Source organism: Augochlora pura, chromosome 9, assembly GCF_028453695.1.
Source record: "Augochlora pura isolate Apur16 chromosome 9, APUR_v2.2.1, whole genome shotgun sequence".
Lineage (NCBI taxonomy): Eukaryota > Metazoa > Arthropoda > Insecta > Hymenoptera > Halictidae > Augochlora > Augochlora pura.
Window position 1 is genome coordinate 14,103,200 of NC_135780.1, and position 16,139 is coordinate 14,119,338.

The window sequence follows — 16,139 nt, forward strand, 5'->3', positions numbered from 1 at the left end:
GCCCGATCGGGGCGGCATCGGCACCGCGTCGAACTCTATTCCGATGCTTATCGCGCCCGATATCTCTCTCCGGAAATATATATTCATTTTTCGGTGGAAAGGCTCCGCCACCTATCCATGAATAAATCAAATTATGCCAGCTACGCCCCCTCCGTGGAATACGTATCTCGGCCGCGAGACCCGCGACACGGTCTCCGCGTTTTCTTTAACGGGGTTACGGAATGTCCTTCGCGGAATCGAAACCGCTATCGGAATCATTGAAATGTCCTTCAATTTCTTTTTCATTCGACGTTCCAATATTTTCCGAACCGGAGAAGTTGCTTCGTTGCATTTCTTTAACGTTCCTCAAACTCTGTCGGGCCTCTCCAGGGCCTGGCCGTCGCCAATCGATCTTTCGATAGAAATTCATCTATCCCGACGTAGAACCGAAATTTCCAGGAACCGTCGCAGGAGATCTCGCGGGAACGAAGAACGAAGAACGGAGAGCGGAGACGGGGAATGGTCGAAAGAGTGGATCCGTATCCGAGAGGGTGCGGACGGGGAGGATTCCGCTCGGGCAGGAAAGAGCGGTAAAGCGGACGACGGGGGTTGCAAAGGTAATCTCTGCACCGTGTTGCCTTGGAAGGGTTAAGTTGTAGAACCACGGCTGGTCGCCGATGATAAGGACAGCCCGAATCGCTCTGGCAGAGCCGCAGAATCCGCAGGACTTCTCAGCCTGCCGTACCGATTACCCCCGAGGATCCTCGCGACGTCGACGTCGACGTCGGCCTCGACGACGACGACGACGTCTCGCGTCGGTCGACCCATCCCGTCGAGCTCGCGGGAGCATCGGAAAGTCTCCGGTAAAATCCAGCGAAATTGCGTCGCGATATAGCACCGGCGACTATTCGCTCGAGCATCGGGGATACTCTATATCTGAAATCTACGATACCTTCCTGGCTGGTCATTTAGATAGACGGGGAATCGTTGATCCGAATATTCGTTTTCCACTCGCTACGATATTCTGAATACGGCGAACTTACCTGCAACAGATATAGAAATTTTATTTGTTAATAGACATCGAGTTCGCCTTGGGTTAAATATGGTTCGGGAGGTATCGAGGAGATAGTGTTCAAAGTTCTCTAGAGAATCGGGGCACCCACGCTCGTGAGTCGCACGATTTTATATTTACTCTCCAAGTACGTGTATTTGTCATGCGTTACGAATGCAAGCACGCCGCAACACCTTGTAGAAATTTCAATTTTCGCAGACTATTTTCTAAAAAGTAGATCGAGATGTAAAGTCAGTCGAAGCATTCCTCGTTTCTGGGAATACCAGTTAGTTTTCCGAGTTGGAACAATGCAGGAAAGAGCTCGGCCGAGTACAATCCGAAGGTATTCAGCGCGGAAGATACACGCCCGACGACCTCGCCGTGCCGCACCGCACCGCACCGCACCGCACCGCGTCCACCGATAATCGACGCCCAAGTCGATATTAGATTTGCTTTGAATCGCATTCAGGCCCACCCCCGCAGTCAGCCGCCTCCTATCGGCTGGCATAAATCAGCCCCGCGATCTTAATAAATGCGCGAGGACGCCGTAGCCGACGGTGAGCGTCGGTCGGAGGGTTCGACGGAGGGTGCTGCGGAGGGTGGCCGGGGCTCGGGGATGGAGATGTGGATGTGGACGTGGATGCAGGAGGATGGGAACGGGGGTTGTTGAAACGCGGCGAGAAAGAGGGAGGGTGGATCGTATGAAACGTCGAGCCGAGTCGAGTCGAGTCGAGTCGAGTCGCGTCGCGTCGCGTCGTTTTGCGTCGCGTTGGGGCGGTTGGTAGGCAGCTAATATCCTCCTGGCCGCGCTATCCCTAGGCTCATCTCAATAAATTCAATATACTTGTGTAAATCGGAACCCGCGAACGTCCGCCGTCGAACAGGAGAACTCCCGCCGGCCTCGTCCCTCCACCGCCGCCGCCGCAACCACCGCCACCGCCTCCACCAACGCTAACGCCTACGCCTCCGCCCCCGCGGAGATGAGCTGCTCACCATCCCCTCCCAAGCTGGCCCCCAGTCGACTTCCACGGGCGCCCCGATAATGTATCGGTTATTGATTACCCGTAATGAGCCGCTCGCTTCAATTTTTCCGACGGGCTTGCTCTCCCAGCAGCCGCGTCGCGCCGCCTGACTTTGCGGTTTTCCGAGGGGGAATTGGCAAGACGCGATGCGAGGCGAGTTGTGCTAAATTTTCTGCAATTGTCCTGCACTTTGGAATCAAAAATGGACACTTTGGAGAAACGAACAAGTTCCGGTTGCTAATAAATTGGTTTGTTTTCGCGAGCCGACGAGGAGGACGTTCGACGAGATTACGTAGCGAACGCTAATTTCCTCGAAAATAGTACCTGGACCCTAAATCGCCGGATTTCCGCGACTTACCCGCGACTTTCCGCGAAAAATCGCCACGGGAACGTTTATGGGCGATCGCGGGTTGGTCGTACGTTTCTGGGGGTAATTTCTTAGCAATCACGGGAAGAATTTAGCGGCTGGCACACCTAATATCTATCCGAGCCGCTATCGGGCGTCGTCGGCTGGGCGGCAACGAGGTTTTCATCGAGTCGTTAGTTAGCGACTTCTTCCAGCGCAGCGGCCGGGTGGGTTATCGAGGACTTATCGGCGGGGAACGGTGCCGGGATCGTATTTAACCGGCGGCCGGCGATATTAATCGATTATTGATACCGGGTCCACATAATTCCACGGATCGGGATCGGGCTAGCCCTCGGCTATCCGGAATCGTTGGCCACTTAACTCGTCGACGAGCCTCGGGCAGCGCAGCCTCGCGATTTTAATAAATGAGGCTTAACAAAGCGGGGGTTGTATTCCGCGCGGTAAATCGGCGTTATCGCGGTTATTTCCACGGGGGCGGTTTCTTCCTGCGACGGGCACACGCTCCGGAAATCCTCGAGGACGACGAGCTTTTCATCGAGCCGTTAGTTAGCGGGCAACTGCAACCACGTCCGAAGATAACCGAGTCGAGCCACCTAAACCCTGCCCTCGCCACCCTCCCTCTCGCCCTCGAATCGACGACCGTCGACGACCGACGGCGACGACGACGACTTATCGGCCAGTTTCGCACGCCATCCTACGCTCTCCTCCGTCAGTGGCTAATGCGACGCGATCGCGTTAAAACCACCCCCGCGGAGCCACACGATCGCGAGCGATTACAGCTTCCGCGAATCGCCCCGTATTTCCTGCCGACTGCGACTGCCGCTGCTCCCCCGACCTCCACCCACCCACCTACCACTTCTTTCTTCGTTAATCCGCCGTGCGTAATTGCTTCCTCGGCCGAGCCGGCAATCGCACGCGACACGCGCGAACGTCTTTTGCCCGCGATCGTCGATTTGCGTTTATGGTTGTCGTTGTTCGTTTAGGAGTTGCTACTTTGCTTGCTGGATCATCGAGCGCCTTCCAATAAGGAATTTACCAGGCTCGCATTCTTAAACTAATATCGCCGGTGGACACGATAGGGACGAAAGTAAAAGAAAAAGAAATTCTGCGCCGGCTCTTGAATTTCATCGGGTGCAATGATTCTCGCCCGATGCACCCTCCTTCGCGGTAGCCCCAGCTACCGAGAAACCGAGGCGAGATAAAAATAATAAATCAACCTGGGTACGAGAGGCGAGACGTCGCGCATGTATTGCCGATTCCGTTCGGTATCGGAACTCGATACGGAAATGGCGGTGCAAGGTGCTGGGTGCTAGGTGCTAGGTGCTAGGTGCTAGGTGTTAGGCGATAGCTGCCAGGCGCCATCCCCGTTGGGTCTTGCAAGGTGGCAGCCTCGCGAAAAGAAACCGAACAATATTAACGTTAACCCTTAACTCGAACGACGGTCTATACCGAAATTCCCAATTCTAGGTCAAGACTGCATCGATCGCAAATATTTCTAGAAAGATTGACGAAAACACCAGCGCCAAGAAAACATTGGCGGACGTCTCCAGCTCCGCAAAAATTCTTTCAAACCCGCAAACAAGCTCAGTCGCGTACGTGCGACGGGCACGGACGCACGGGAAACACCGTCGGGTGGAAATTGCACGGGGTTCGACGGGGCCAGGAACGGACGAACGAGAGGCTGAGGAGGCGGGGGTGGCCGGGGTGGCCAGGGTGGCCAGGGTGGCCAGGGTGGCCAGGGTGGCCAGGGTGGCCACGGTATCTCGAACAGCGCGCGCCGATTAATAACGAGCAGTCGTTACGGGAGATAAGGAAGCGCTGCGTCTCTCCCTCTCTTATTTCTCTGGTTTCGCGAGAGAGCGATAGAGAGAGAGAGAGAGAGAGAGAGAGAGAGAGAGGGAGAGAGAGGGGGAGAGGGAGAGCGCTGGGAAAGAACCGGGTCGCGAGAGAAGAGATACGCGGCGCGGCTGTGTGCCGATACCCGGCGATTCCGCGCGGCTCCACAGAGAACGCGGCTCTCTCGCGTCAGACGGGCGAAAGCGTAGATCAACGATAAGGCCGCGTAAATTTTGACGATCGTTAAGTAGGGAAAGTATCGTGCTGCCCCTCCGGAGCCAATTTACTTTTTTAGATGTTGCCGAGGACGCCGCGGAACGTCCCGCAGATTTATTGCGGCGGGTCCTGTCGAGATCAGGCTCGATTCGATGCCGCACTTTTTCGCATTCTTAACGAGCTTCTTTCGTTACCTTATTCCTACGAGGAATTGTCTGCTCGATAACACTTCGCTGGGACACTCTTCTCCAAGCCTTTGAACACCTGAATTTTTTGTAGTCTTCTCAAATTTAGATTTAATTTTCTGCGAGCCCCCTGATACTTTTCGAGGGGTGGACACCTACGCTCCCAGGTGTTCCAGGCTCCGGATGAAAAGTATTTTTATTTCGCGTTCACCGCGAGGAATCTCGACCTGCGGTTGCGACTCGCGAGCAATTTCTTTGGTATCTTGATCGATATGAAAGAGCCCGTGGCGTACAGATCTGCCCCGAGATTGCTAGAAGCCGCGTATTGTGCACGCTAACGGAAACGTGCGGTTTCTCGACGCGATCGTGCCCGATCCTCGCGCAGCCGAACGGCAACGGGGAAAGGTCGGAAAGCTGCGATCAACGATCGATGATCCAGCGAGTGGCAACGTCTATCGAAGAAGGCTTGCTACTTGTAATTATGTCAGGTTATGTCAGCCGATGCTGTCACCCGCGCTGGGTCGGCAGGGATGCCCGGTTTCCACCCGGCAAAGAAATTCGTCGCAATCGGGAAAGGTGGTTCTGGTAAGCGACGCCTGTACATCCCCCTGCCGCGTCGGTGGAGTGCCGGCCGGGCTGCTGGCAACCCCCTCTCACCCCCTCGAATTCCTCGGAATTCCGCGGCTGGTGACTGGCGGTGGCGACCGCGTGCGCTTCGCGATAAGCTCCTCCAGCCGGCACCAACACCCCCTTCCAACCACCCCTAAACCACCCTTAAACCATCCCACCACCGTTGGCATCGGGTCTCCACCACCACCACCGAATCCACCACCACCACCATCACCGCCGCCACTGCCGCCGCCGCCACCACCACCGGCACACCTTTGATCACGAACCATCCACTCGCGCTCGCCGTCATCCTGGGGAAACACTCTCGCCCCAGGAAAGTTTTCGGGGGTGCATCGGTTAGGCTCGGCCCCGGGGTTCCCGATCGATCTGCGCATCGCGGATTCCGTTATCTTTATCCCGGTCTCGCGTCGCGATATATCTGATCGGAGTTCTCCTTCTGCTTTTAGGCTAACTGCCGGGGTAATTTTAAAACGATCCCGAGGATTTCGGTGCGGGCTTATTTATGGTCCCACCCCGACGCCCCGACGAGGGTGGCTCGGTGCCCACCCCCTCGGCTTCGGCGGCCACGGCTGACTCGGCTGTCTTATCTCGTGTACCGACCACCTCTCCCCACCTTTTCGTGGCACCCGATAATTGCCCGGTTTTTGCGGAACAGGAAACGTCAGACTCGGTTTCGTGCGCGGACGAGAGAGTTCGAACGGGCGCGCGGTGCGGCGCGGCGCGGGCGAGCCCCGTTTTCAAAACGCACGGGACCCAGACCGAGCACGCCTAGTTTTATCGTTCGCCGATAATTGCTCCGTTTTTGGGCAACGGAGAACTTTGCGGTCGTTTCGCCCTCCTGCACCCTCCTACATGCCCCACCGCATCGCCAACGATCAGCAACCTGTGAATTTTCCATCGAACGAACAGGTTCGCGAGGGGACGCCAGAATCAGAGACGTCGCCATTCGTTCTCGACGGGCAAACGAATTTATTTACTCCTCAGAGTACTCGAAGCAATTTTTATCATTTTCCATTACCAAATACCGAATTTTCTCGGGAGCTTCGCATCTTGAACGAGCAAAATTGTGCGATTCATTCGCTAAAAGAATCTACGGAATACGTGTTGCATAATTACAAATAGGAGATGTAGAGAGAGAGAGTCGTACGAATGTTGATGGATGAATTTTAGGAAATCGCGGGGGCGACTAAAAGTAAAAAGGTAAAGTTATTCCGGAGCTGCGGCCGCCGCGCAGCCCCAGTGGGAAAAACAAAATGGAAGAGGATATCGGCGAGCACGCGAGACCTGGCCCCGAGTTTATCTCGACGCTCGGCTCATCGGCTGCTCTGCTTCATGCATCGATGTCCTTTATCGACTGTTCGCCATGTCCCGGGAGCATTACCGGGCCCGGTTGATTGATATACAAAGTTGATAAAGTGCGCGACGTCGGTTGTCTACGTCGCGTTCCTCGTCGCTCGTCGCTCGTCGCTCGGCGTCGGGGTAATGACGCGGCAACCGTATCTCACTATTGTACCCCCCCGATGTACCTCTCTCTGTTCCGTATCTTTTCTGGAAGACGATTCCAGTGGCTCAGCCGCCTTTCCACGGCGAAACGATTCCCGTGATTTATCGCGGACCGCCGAGCCGAGCCGAGCCGCGCGGCGCGTCGTGCAGCGGCAGCGTCTTCGCGTTCCCGTTCGTTGCCAAAGAAATCTGCGCATTCCTGCTGCGGACGCAGAAAATTCTGCAGAAAAATCTGCTAACAAGTGACCAGTGGTAGCGTCTCCCGGTTTAACCGTGAAGGAAACCCGCAAGATTAGCGGAGTGCAGATTCATCGGATAACCCGCTCGACCGTCGGCCTCGAGTAATTCAATTCCGCTCGCCATCGTCGATTGGCCGAGCGTCTAGAGTCTACGGTGCAGACTCGGCTCGCACGCCTAATCGCGTTCCCAGTCGTTAGCTCTGCTCTGCGATTTTCCGCGAGAACGCATCGGGCTTTTCGTAATTTCGTAATGCACCATTTCGCGGCGGTGCATGGCGCGTAGAGCCGCTTATCGCTCGCGGATCGATAGCCGAAGATCGATCCTCGGTTGGCGATTGCCAGTGGATTTTCAGGGCGTTTCGAGTCCGCTCGCCACGGGATCGACGCTTACGAGGGTAGCGGTGGTTATGGGCCATCCCGAAGATGAGCGGACCGGCAAAGGGGCGAGAGGAGCCTGGGTCCCGGGTCCGGGGTCCCGGGTTCCGGGCCCGGGGGCTCCGGAGGGCGGAATCGAGATCGAGACGATGCGCACCAGGTGCATCGAGACTGGACCACGAACGCCGTGCAACCTCGATGCAATGCAGATAGCGGAGCATCCATCCCACTGCCCCTTCCTATCCTCTCCACTCTCTCCCTCTCTCTTTCTCTCCCTTTAACTCTCTATCTTGCTTTCTCCTTCTGCTTACGACGAGGACCGCGTTCCTCGCAAAACTTTACGAGGGACGTTTACGAGATCTTTTTCCACGTCGGTTTATCATCGTATTATGGAAATTTCGATTTTTACAGAACGATTTATTTTAATCACGAAAGAATTTGTACCTACAATGTCGATCCTTATGCTGCGAGCGGTTCTCGAGAGGAGGGAAGTTTCGCCTGATATTCGCGGGCGAGAATCTCGAGTGTTTACGACCAAACGCGAGCAAGCAAGATTCGTGTCGTAGAGTGTAGGAGGAATTTTTCATTCGTCTCCCAGCTTGTATCACCGGATGCAAGTGATTTCAATTTGGCTCAAAGCATCGCAGTCTACTCGTTTAAAAGATAAAATACCTGCAATTCGTTTCGCTACAGCGAACGACTCGAAGATTTCGACGTCTCGAAAGTCGCAGAAAATTCTGTGAATTTTGAGTCGCAACGGAGATGTTAATTGTCGAACGAGTCAATAAGGATTTGCACATCGACGGATGAGAACCATGGCGGTCGGACCCGAACGGCAAATAAAAGGAAAAAAGAGGAAGGGTAGCAGATACCGTCGAAAACATTCGAAAACACTGTTCAAACGTTCGAAACGACGGGCCGAGGGAGCGCGGGCGGAAGGACGGGGGGTGCGATCGGTGAGCCGGTGTGTATTCCAATTTACCGTCGCGATACCAGCCCACGAAGGAGAAGAAGCGCACGCGGAACGATCGATAAATCGGTTTCCACGGCGCGTATCCGATATCCTGCTCGCGATGGGGGGAGGCTCGTACGCGGCGCGGCGAGGCGGTGTGCGGCGTGGTGCGGCTGGGTGCGGTGCGGTGCGGTGCGGTGCGGCGCGGCCAGGGTGCGGGCCCGATTAACACGTTGTTTGTATAGGGGAATGTATAATAACAGGTTGCGCCGTTGGCATAGGTACCCATTTGTATCTGTAGGAGGGCATCTCGGGTTCTCGTCCCGCGGAAGGATAAGAGGTGGACCGAACATGGAGAACAAGCCGAGAGAGGGAGCAACGGAGAGATACAGATATAGATAGATAGAGAGAGAGAGAGAGAGGGAGGGAGAGGCCGAGGATGAGAGGGGATCGGACAAGGTGGAATTCGGTGAGGAAAGCCGATACGTTCAGGAAATAAAAACTGATGGACGAGAGATCGACGGAAAAATTGCCAACGCTTCGGCGACGAGAATGCAATTGAAAAACTGTAGCTGCAGCTGTAAATTATGGTTTTATTTATCGCGAGGACTTTTTGGTTGCTTTCGACTGGAAACGATAAATATCAAGTTTATAATTTTAAATCAATCCTCGCAGGATCGAGCCTGCGAAACATAGATTTTTGTATGAACTGTGATAATAAAGTTAAAATAAGTGTATCCGTCGAGCGCGGATATTACGGGTGCTGGTGTCTCGGATAGATGGATATTCCGCGTCTCTACAACCTCTCCGTAGTAAAGTCAAGACGGTTTCCATATTTCCAGGCGGATCCGGACAGATTCGAATCGCGCCAAGCGTTTGCGCTTTAGATTCGCGGCAGCCGTAAATTCTTTGGCAGGTATGCATGCCCTAGTACGTCCGCTCGGATCGCTCGCGCAAAAGCGTATGGCGTGCGGCGTGCGGCGTGCAGCGTATGGCGTATGGCGTCCGCGATCGAGACGGGAACAGGTTCACGGGAGAAGGAGATCGTTCGCGAGAATGCCTTCCACGTCGGCCGTTTATGATTTGTTTACTCGGATCGCCCTCGATGCGATGCGAACCCTAACCCGCCCATCGTGGCAGCCAACCACCGAGCTGCGAACTCTGACCCCCCGGCTAATTGTTGTTGGCTCTAGATCCCCGATACACGTATGTACGACTACGCCTGCACGTGCAGAGCGGGTCGCGGGACCCCGACCGGGCCTAGCGACAATTTTCTGATTGCTCTGCAGTTTTGCGCAGGCGAGTTCTACGCAGACGGAACGAACGCGATACTCTATCGCGTTGCCGCGTCTCGGGGATAATTTCCACGAAACTTTGGCGCCGTTTTATTCGGGCGATTCGGCTGAAATAACGTCGAGCGTGCGGGGCGCATCCCTGAAAGAGACTCCGACCGAGAATCCGTGTGTCTCCAATCTCTGGTCGATCGGTGTTCCCCAGGAAAAAGAGAAAAATGATGGTGACGGGGTAGGACGTTCGCGATCAAACGACCACGATCCGAGATTGGGATCTCGCGAGAAAAACGGGGAACCGAAGCGGCGGTGGAAGCTGGCGAAGGCGACCGGCGACCACCGACCACCGATAGACAGCAGAGGGCCGAGGGCCGAGGGCCGAAGGAAAAATGGATGGAAAAGAGATAGACACCGGGCATGGATCCGACCCGCTATCGCTGGCTCTACGGTCGGGAGAGAGACTTATCTGCTCTGCCGAGCCTCTCTCCTCCGCCACCCCATCTGGCCGTTTCCGATATTAAAAATATCAGCCGGCAGATAGGCGGTCGGCTATCGGCACTCGAGCACTCGAAGGAACTTTCATTAAAAATAGCTATCTCTATCTGAAGCCGGTACTACAGCAACACCGTGGGCTCATGCCAGACGCGGTTCCCCGCGCGCCGCGCGCCAACATATTTCTCTCGCTCTCTCTTCCTCTCGCCTCGCGTTGCCTCGCCTCGCGTCGCCTCGACTCGCCTCGACTCGCGTCGGTGGTAGGTGCTTTCGCGGAGAAACGGACACGAAGAACGTGCTCGGGCATAAAAACCGTGCTTTCTCAGGAGATACGGGATCTTATCGCGAGGCAAATGTTTGGAGCGGCGATATCGGCACGGTTTATCGGACTTCTTTCGCGGCGCCGCGCCGCACCGCGCCGCGCCGTTCTGCTCTCCGTTCTGCCAGACCTCCTTCTAGATTCGGTAATAATTATTAATCGAACTCCGACGAAAGTTCGGGAAAATTGACCCTGACTTTCGGCGTCGATCGGCGAGCAACGTGGATCGCTCGCGTCCGTTTCGCTGCTGCAATAATTAATTTGGTATCCCGAACGAGAGCGTAGCAGCGAGCGAGACCGAGACGGAAAGAACGAGCGGGAGAAACAAAGAGTGGAAGAAGGAGAGAGCGGTGCGCGCGTCGCTCGTAAGTACCACCGGTCAGGATTTCATAAATAAAGATACGAACAGCCGGATCGCAAATAAACTTACAAAGTATTGGAAGCCCGTGGCTGTCGGGGTGCTCACCTATAATCTCAATGGCAACAAGGTGCGCAAAGGGGAGGGGGAAGCTGGTAAAGACGGTAAAGACGGTAAAGAGGGTAACGAGGGTAAAGAGGGGTCCGTGGAGCGCGCGGGGATCGATAGATCGATCCATCGATGGGTTCCGTCCATCGGTAACACGCCTCCCTCCCTCTCTCTCTCTCTCTCTCTCTCTCTCTCTCTCTCTCTCTCTTTCCGTCTGTCCGAAGATCGTCTCGTGGATGGCGAGCCTCGTGCAAGGAGATGAGCGAAGGGAGCATCGAGTCGTCCGGGAACGATCCGGGCAACGCGCGCAAAGGGAAACAGAGAGAGAGAGAGAGAGAGAGAGTCGATCGGCATGTACGAGCATGTGTGCCAGAGAGAGGGAGAGCTGGAGGGAGAGGGCGAGGGCGAGGGAGAGAGAAAGGAGAAAGCCCCCAGGGGCCCCTCGTTGCACAATTATCTCATTTGCCGATCGGACCCTCCCACGTGTTAATTTGCTTGTTGGTTAACCCGGCGTCCCTCTTATCGTTTATTTCGTTCTTGCCTTTCGTGGAACCATCCGCGCCACCTCCTCCTTCATCGTCTCCGTTCTTCCCTCCTTCTGACCTCATTCTTCTTCCCTCGGTCTCCTCTTCCCTCGTCCTCGAAATCGCGGCAACCATCGGCTTCGAGTGCCCAAGTACCGATGGAGACGCGCGACAAGCGACAAACGACAAACGACAAGCGACGTTCGCAACGTTGCCATGGGACTCGCGAGCGCGAGCGCGAGTCGCGAACAGCGATCGATTAGTCCGTTGTCAGTTGTCCACTGATTTTATAGTTTAAGCTCAAGGAAAAATATTCGACCCGTCGATCGCTTCGGTTCAAGCTCCGCTGATTTATCTTTCCGTAATCGTTGATCGCTCGAGGAGATATCAAATAGAGACGTCGAATATCCGATACGAATCTTCCATCGTTTTTTACAACCGCTGGCACCGTTATCGCAATGCCATCGGAAAAATACGATCTCTCGAAGACCGATAAAGCTCGGCAAAGCCGTCTACACCGCGATTAGATGTACGAGTGGGTTAGATGTCATCGATCTGGTCACTGATCGATATCGCGGTCTCATCGGGGTTATCATCTCTCGGACTTTGCCTCCTCCGATTTCTGGATCGATCGCGTTCAACGAAGAAGCAGAAGGCGATAATGCACCAGCATCGGACGGAAGCAGGCAACGCGCGACGCGTCGCGACGCTCTATGCTCCACGGCGTCCGATGTTCGCGCGAGCGCCGCGCCGTGGCGGCGACACAGGGAGGAAGTGACGTCACGGCAAAGTAACGAGGCTCGCTTAGCTGCGATAAGCCGGTAATCGCGCGATCTTAATGAACTCCTCCCATTAACGCTCCGAGGCCGCGACCGGCTAACGTTCGACGAAACCTGCTCTTTTTCTCTCTGTTTGCCTGCTTTCGATCAGCCTCGTCGAACAGAGGAACGATCGAGAGCGCGGCGATCGCGAACGGATCCTCTCTCTCTCTCTCCCGATTCCTCCCCGTGGCATACAGGACAATGCCACGGATCAATTAATTAACGTTTCCGTAAATTGCAGAGGAGGGCGCAAGGTCGAGAAACTTTGGCTTTCTTTAGCCCACGCTGCCCTACCCGGCTTCGTGGCTGTCGAATATTTTTCAGTCTCGAAAGGCATCGCGCGCTCGACGGCGATGACGTACAGTCGGACGCAAGTGGGGGATATTCGGAGTTTACGCGAGATAGTGGTCGGATGATACCGCGATAATCGATCGACGACGCAATCGAAAGAAACTTCTTGTTTTGACCCGGCATTTTGTTTGCCGATCGACGTAAATTAAACACTTGGCAACTTATAATTGGCGGATACGAGTGTTTACTACGATACCGTCGAAAAATCACTTTAGGCTATTCAAATATTAATGAAACGCGCACGACACGTAGCTGCGGATCAACCTTTCACCTATATGCCAAATGGAAGCGATAACTTGAGAAAATTAGGTCACCTGGTCCCTTAAACAATCCGACGGTCTCTCTCTCTCTCTCTCTCTCTCCGGAGGAGGAGGAGGAATTCGTTTTTAACGTAGCAGCGAGAGGAAGTTTGCCAGGAATGCGGACTTACTTGTCAGTGGGAGGGTGGTTTCCGCTCTGAGCTGGCTAGCCCTGCGCTGCCTCCACAGAAGTATGCTCATCGCGTCCGCGACTCTATTCGGGCTCAATCGTGACTTCTATCTGCTCGTTGGGCCCGGTGGTTTCCGCGAACCGGTGTCGCGCGAATTGACCTAATCGACGACCCGCGAAGCGCAACGCGCGGCATCGTATTTTCGTCGAACTGTCGGATCTCCAGCGATTTCGGGTGAGTCAACCTGGACACGCTCGCGATTTTCAAGGTGGCCCCGATTCAGCGTCGATCAGATTGATCACGTTCGAGAGATCCATCGACGATAACCACGTCACGTTATCGTCACGAGCTCCGTGGCGGACGGGATCGACGATCGCGATCGCGATGGCGATGGTGATCGCGGAGCCAGATTACGATCCGCTTCGATCGAGCTGCATCGGCTGCACCACGGCCGCATCGATTCACGATTCACGATTCACGATCCACTATCCACTATCCGCGATCCACGATCCACGATCCGCGATTCACGGTTCCACGTTTCCACGTTTCCACGCCGGATAAATTCCGAAACTCGTCTCCGGATCGTCTGCACCCTCTCTAGATCCTCGATAGCAGCTTGGATCGATCGGTCGACGGAGGAAACTCGATCGAATCCGCTCGCTTGTTCTGGCGCGATCGATCGCGGAGCTAGAATCTTTTTCTCGCTTTTATCTTTGTATCTTTTCGTTGCTCCGCTCCGTTTACTCCGATCGATGGCTGTGCCCTCGGGCTCGTTAGGATCCGACAAATTACGCGATACCCTCGTACGCTTCCATCACGCGTTATCCTTATCTCGATCTCATCGATCAATATTCATTAAGTATCTCCGCGTGACGCGATCCATCGCGGAGCAATTCTAATTGGCGGAGGCGCGGCGTTAGAAATGCAATTTGTCCTCGGTATTGGTCCGCGAGCGTGTCCGCGCGACCGTTCTGCTCGATGTTCGATCGACTCCGCGGTCGTTCCGCTAGTTTCTTTTTGGCGACAGTGCCGGCTCTTCGATCTCTCTGTCTCGTTTATCTCTCGTTTATCTCCGAGATGCTAGGATCAGCAATTAGGATTCCAGAGAGCCGCTCGCGCATAGCTTCTTTCGTAAGTTCACTCCACTCCACTCCACTCCACTCCACTCGCGTGCATCACCCTCGAACCAACCGGATCGCCGATCGAGAACTCGACGCTCGACAACGTTGAAATTCACCGCACTCGCTGGCAAATATGTAGTCTCGACCGTTTCGAGGCGAGGCGCCTAAAAAGGTGGCAGGTAGTAGCGTTCTCGAACCGACGACCGATGCTCGTCCGCTCGTCCGCTCGTCGCCGGAGGTCGTTTCCGAGCAGTTTCCGGCGCTACGCAGGGATCCTCTGGCCCGGGTCGGGCTCGATACAGGGATCGGGGTAGGGATCGACGGGGTGCAACGATCCTAATTTCGAGCGGCAAGCAGCTACCGGGGGCGACGAGGCGGCTCGATAGGCCGATTGTCGTCGTTGTCGTTGTCGTTGCAACGGCGAACGCGGGAATAAACGAGCCGTGCGGATAATCCGCGTATCGCGGTCGGCCCGCGCTCGCTCTCCGCCAGCTCCGACAACTCCGACAGCCCCGGCAGCTCCGACACCGCCGACACCGCCGACACCGCCGACAGCTCTCCGGGGGCCGACTCTTATCGGGCCAGCGGCCGATAAGCCGCCGCGATCGGCATCTTATCGATCCTGCACACGCGCGACCAGTCCGAAAACCCGTGCCCGCGGATCATTGCGGAATCGCCGCACCGTTAAAAGTTTCGCCGATTTTTCCCGACGATTCGCCGCTTCTCTCCCCCTTTGCTACCTCTCTAAGGCGTCTTTGGGTCCAACAGTCGCGCAGGCCTTTCTCGCGAAGACGGTGGTGACTCTCGGTGAATCAGTTTCGGCTGGGTCGGGAGAGTAGACAATTGTTTCCGGGCGATAAGAAGAGTTCAACGCAGAATGGGCAGAGACCTTGGTCGGTTCTTGACGACGCGGCACGCCGCGCGCACCATAACAGAAGCGGTCCGTGCTCTATCGTTCGCTGCCAATGCAAATCGTGCTCCATTTCAGAAAATAACAGGCAGCGATCATGCTTTTCTTTCGTGCCGCGAATACTCGAATGGATTCCCCGAAGCGAGTTTGTGGGCTGCGGGGTCGACGGATGATGGGCGGACTCGCTCTGCCATCGCCGGGATCGCCTCCGGTCCGCGAGTCGAGCTTCCTTTATTATTTATACGAAACGAAACGAGCCACGCGCGCGCACTGCACTTTCACCACCTTTGCGACGATCGGATCGCAATTTTCGCAAAGCCGCGCGGAACTACGTTCCTGATCGGAGCAACGTTAAGCTATCCGTACTGCAGACTCCGTTTCTCCGATAGGTTGGCCATCGCTTCGAGCGATGCAATTAATCCGGCAGACGATCTTTGCACTCGTAGATTATCGTTACGCGTTCGGGCACAACGGTTACCACGGCTCTCCTCCTCCTCCTCCTCCTCCTCCTCCTCCTCCTCCTCCTCCGCGTCTTTCGCGAAAGGGGAACCGTTCGTTTCGAGCGGCGCGCGGATCCCGGTAGATCCCCGTAGATCCCCGGACGTCGCGGATAGATCCCTCTTGAATCCCTGCGCCGAGATCGCGTAGGCCGAGTCGGGAAGCGGTTTCCGACAGACTGTTCAAGAGTCGAGGGTAAGACGAAACCGCAGCGAGATGCTCGCTCCTGCGGGGAAGCGCTATCACTGGTTTCCAAGCGGCTCGGAGACCCATAGCAATGGCTACCTGTTATCACTTTCCTCTCTCTCTCTCTCTCTCTCGCTCTATCTCTTCGCGGCTCCGTCCCTAGCCCCGCTTTTCCGATCCTCTCGTCCTCTCTTTCTTCCGCTCTTCGTGTTCTGCTACCTCACGATAATGCCGGGCAAACATTCGGCTTCTCCCGTCCGCGTCTAAGCGGTCAGTCGGCCCGATCCAAACGGACTCGACCGAGGACAGTTGCCGTATTTCGGCGACAGGCTCCGAGAGCCAACCATTTACTTCAGCAATCGTCGCGGTTTAGCCCG

General features: G+C 55.5%; 1 protein-coding gene across 3 annotated transcripts in view; it reads right to left on the reverse strand.

Annotated features, from left to right (window-relative positions):
- Positions 1-16,139, reverse strand: part of Ush (Zinc finger protein ush) — a 161,379-nt gene that overhangs the window by 37,765 nt on the left and 107,475 nt on the right. Inside the window, exon 1 of one of the 3 annotated variants that reach the window (XM_078190451.1) lies at positions 13,048-13,257. The exons of 1 other annotated variant lie outside the window; for it this stretch is intronic. In XM_078190451.1, coding sequence (XP_078046577.1) covers positions 13,048-13,117 — 70 coding nt within the window. In that variant the 5' untranslated portion in view covers positions 13,118-13,257. Of the gene's footprint in view, positions 1-931; positions 986-13,047; positions 13,258-16,139 lie in introns of those variants that run through there. One more of the 3 variants, XM_078190455.1, reaches the window with a different exon arrangement.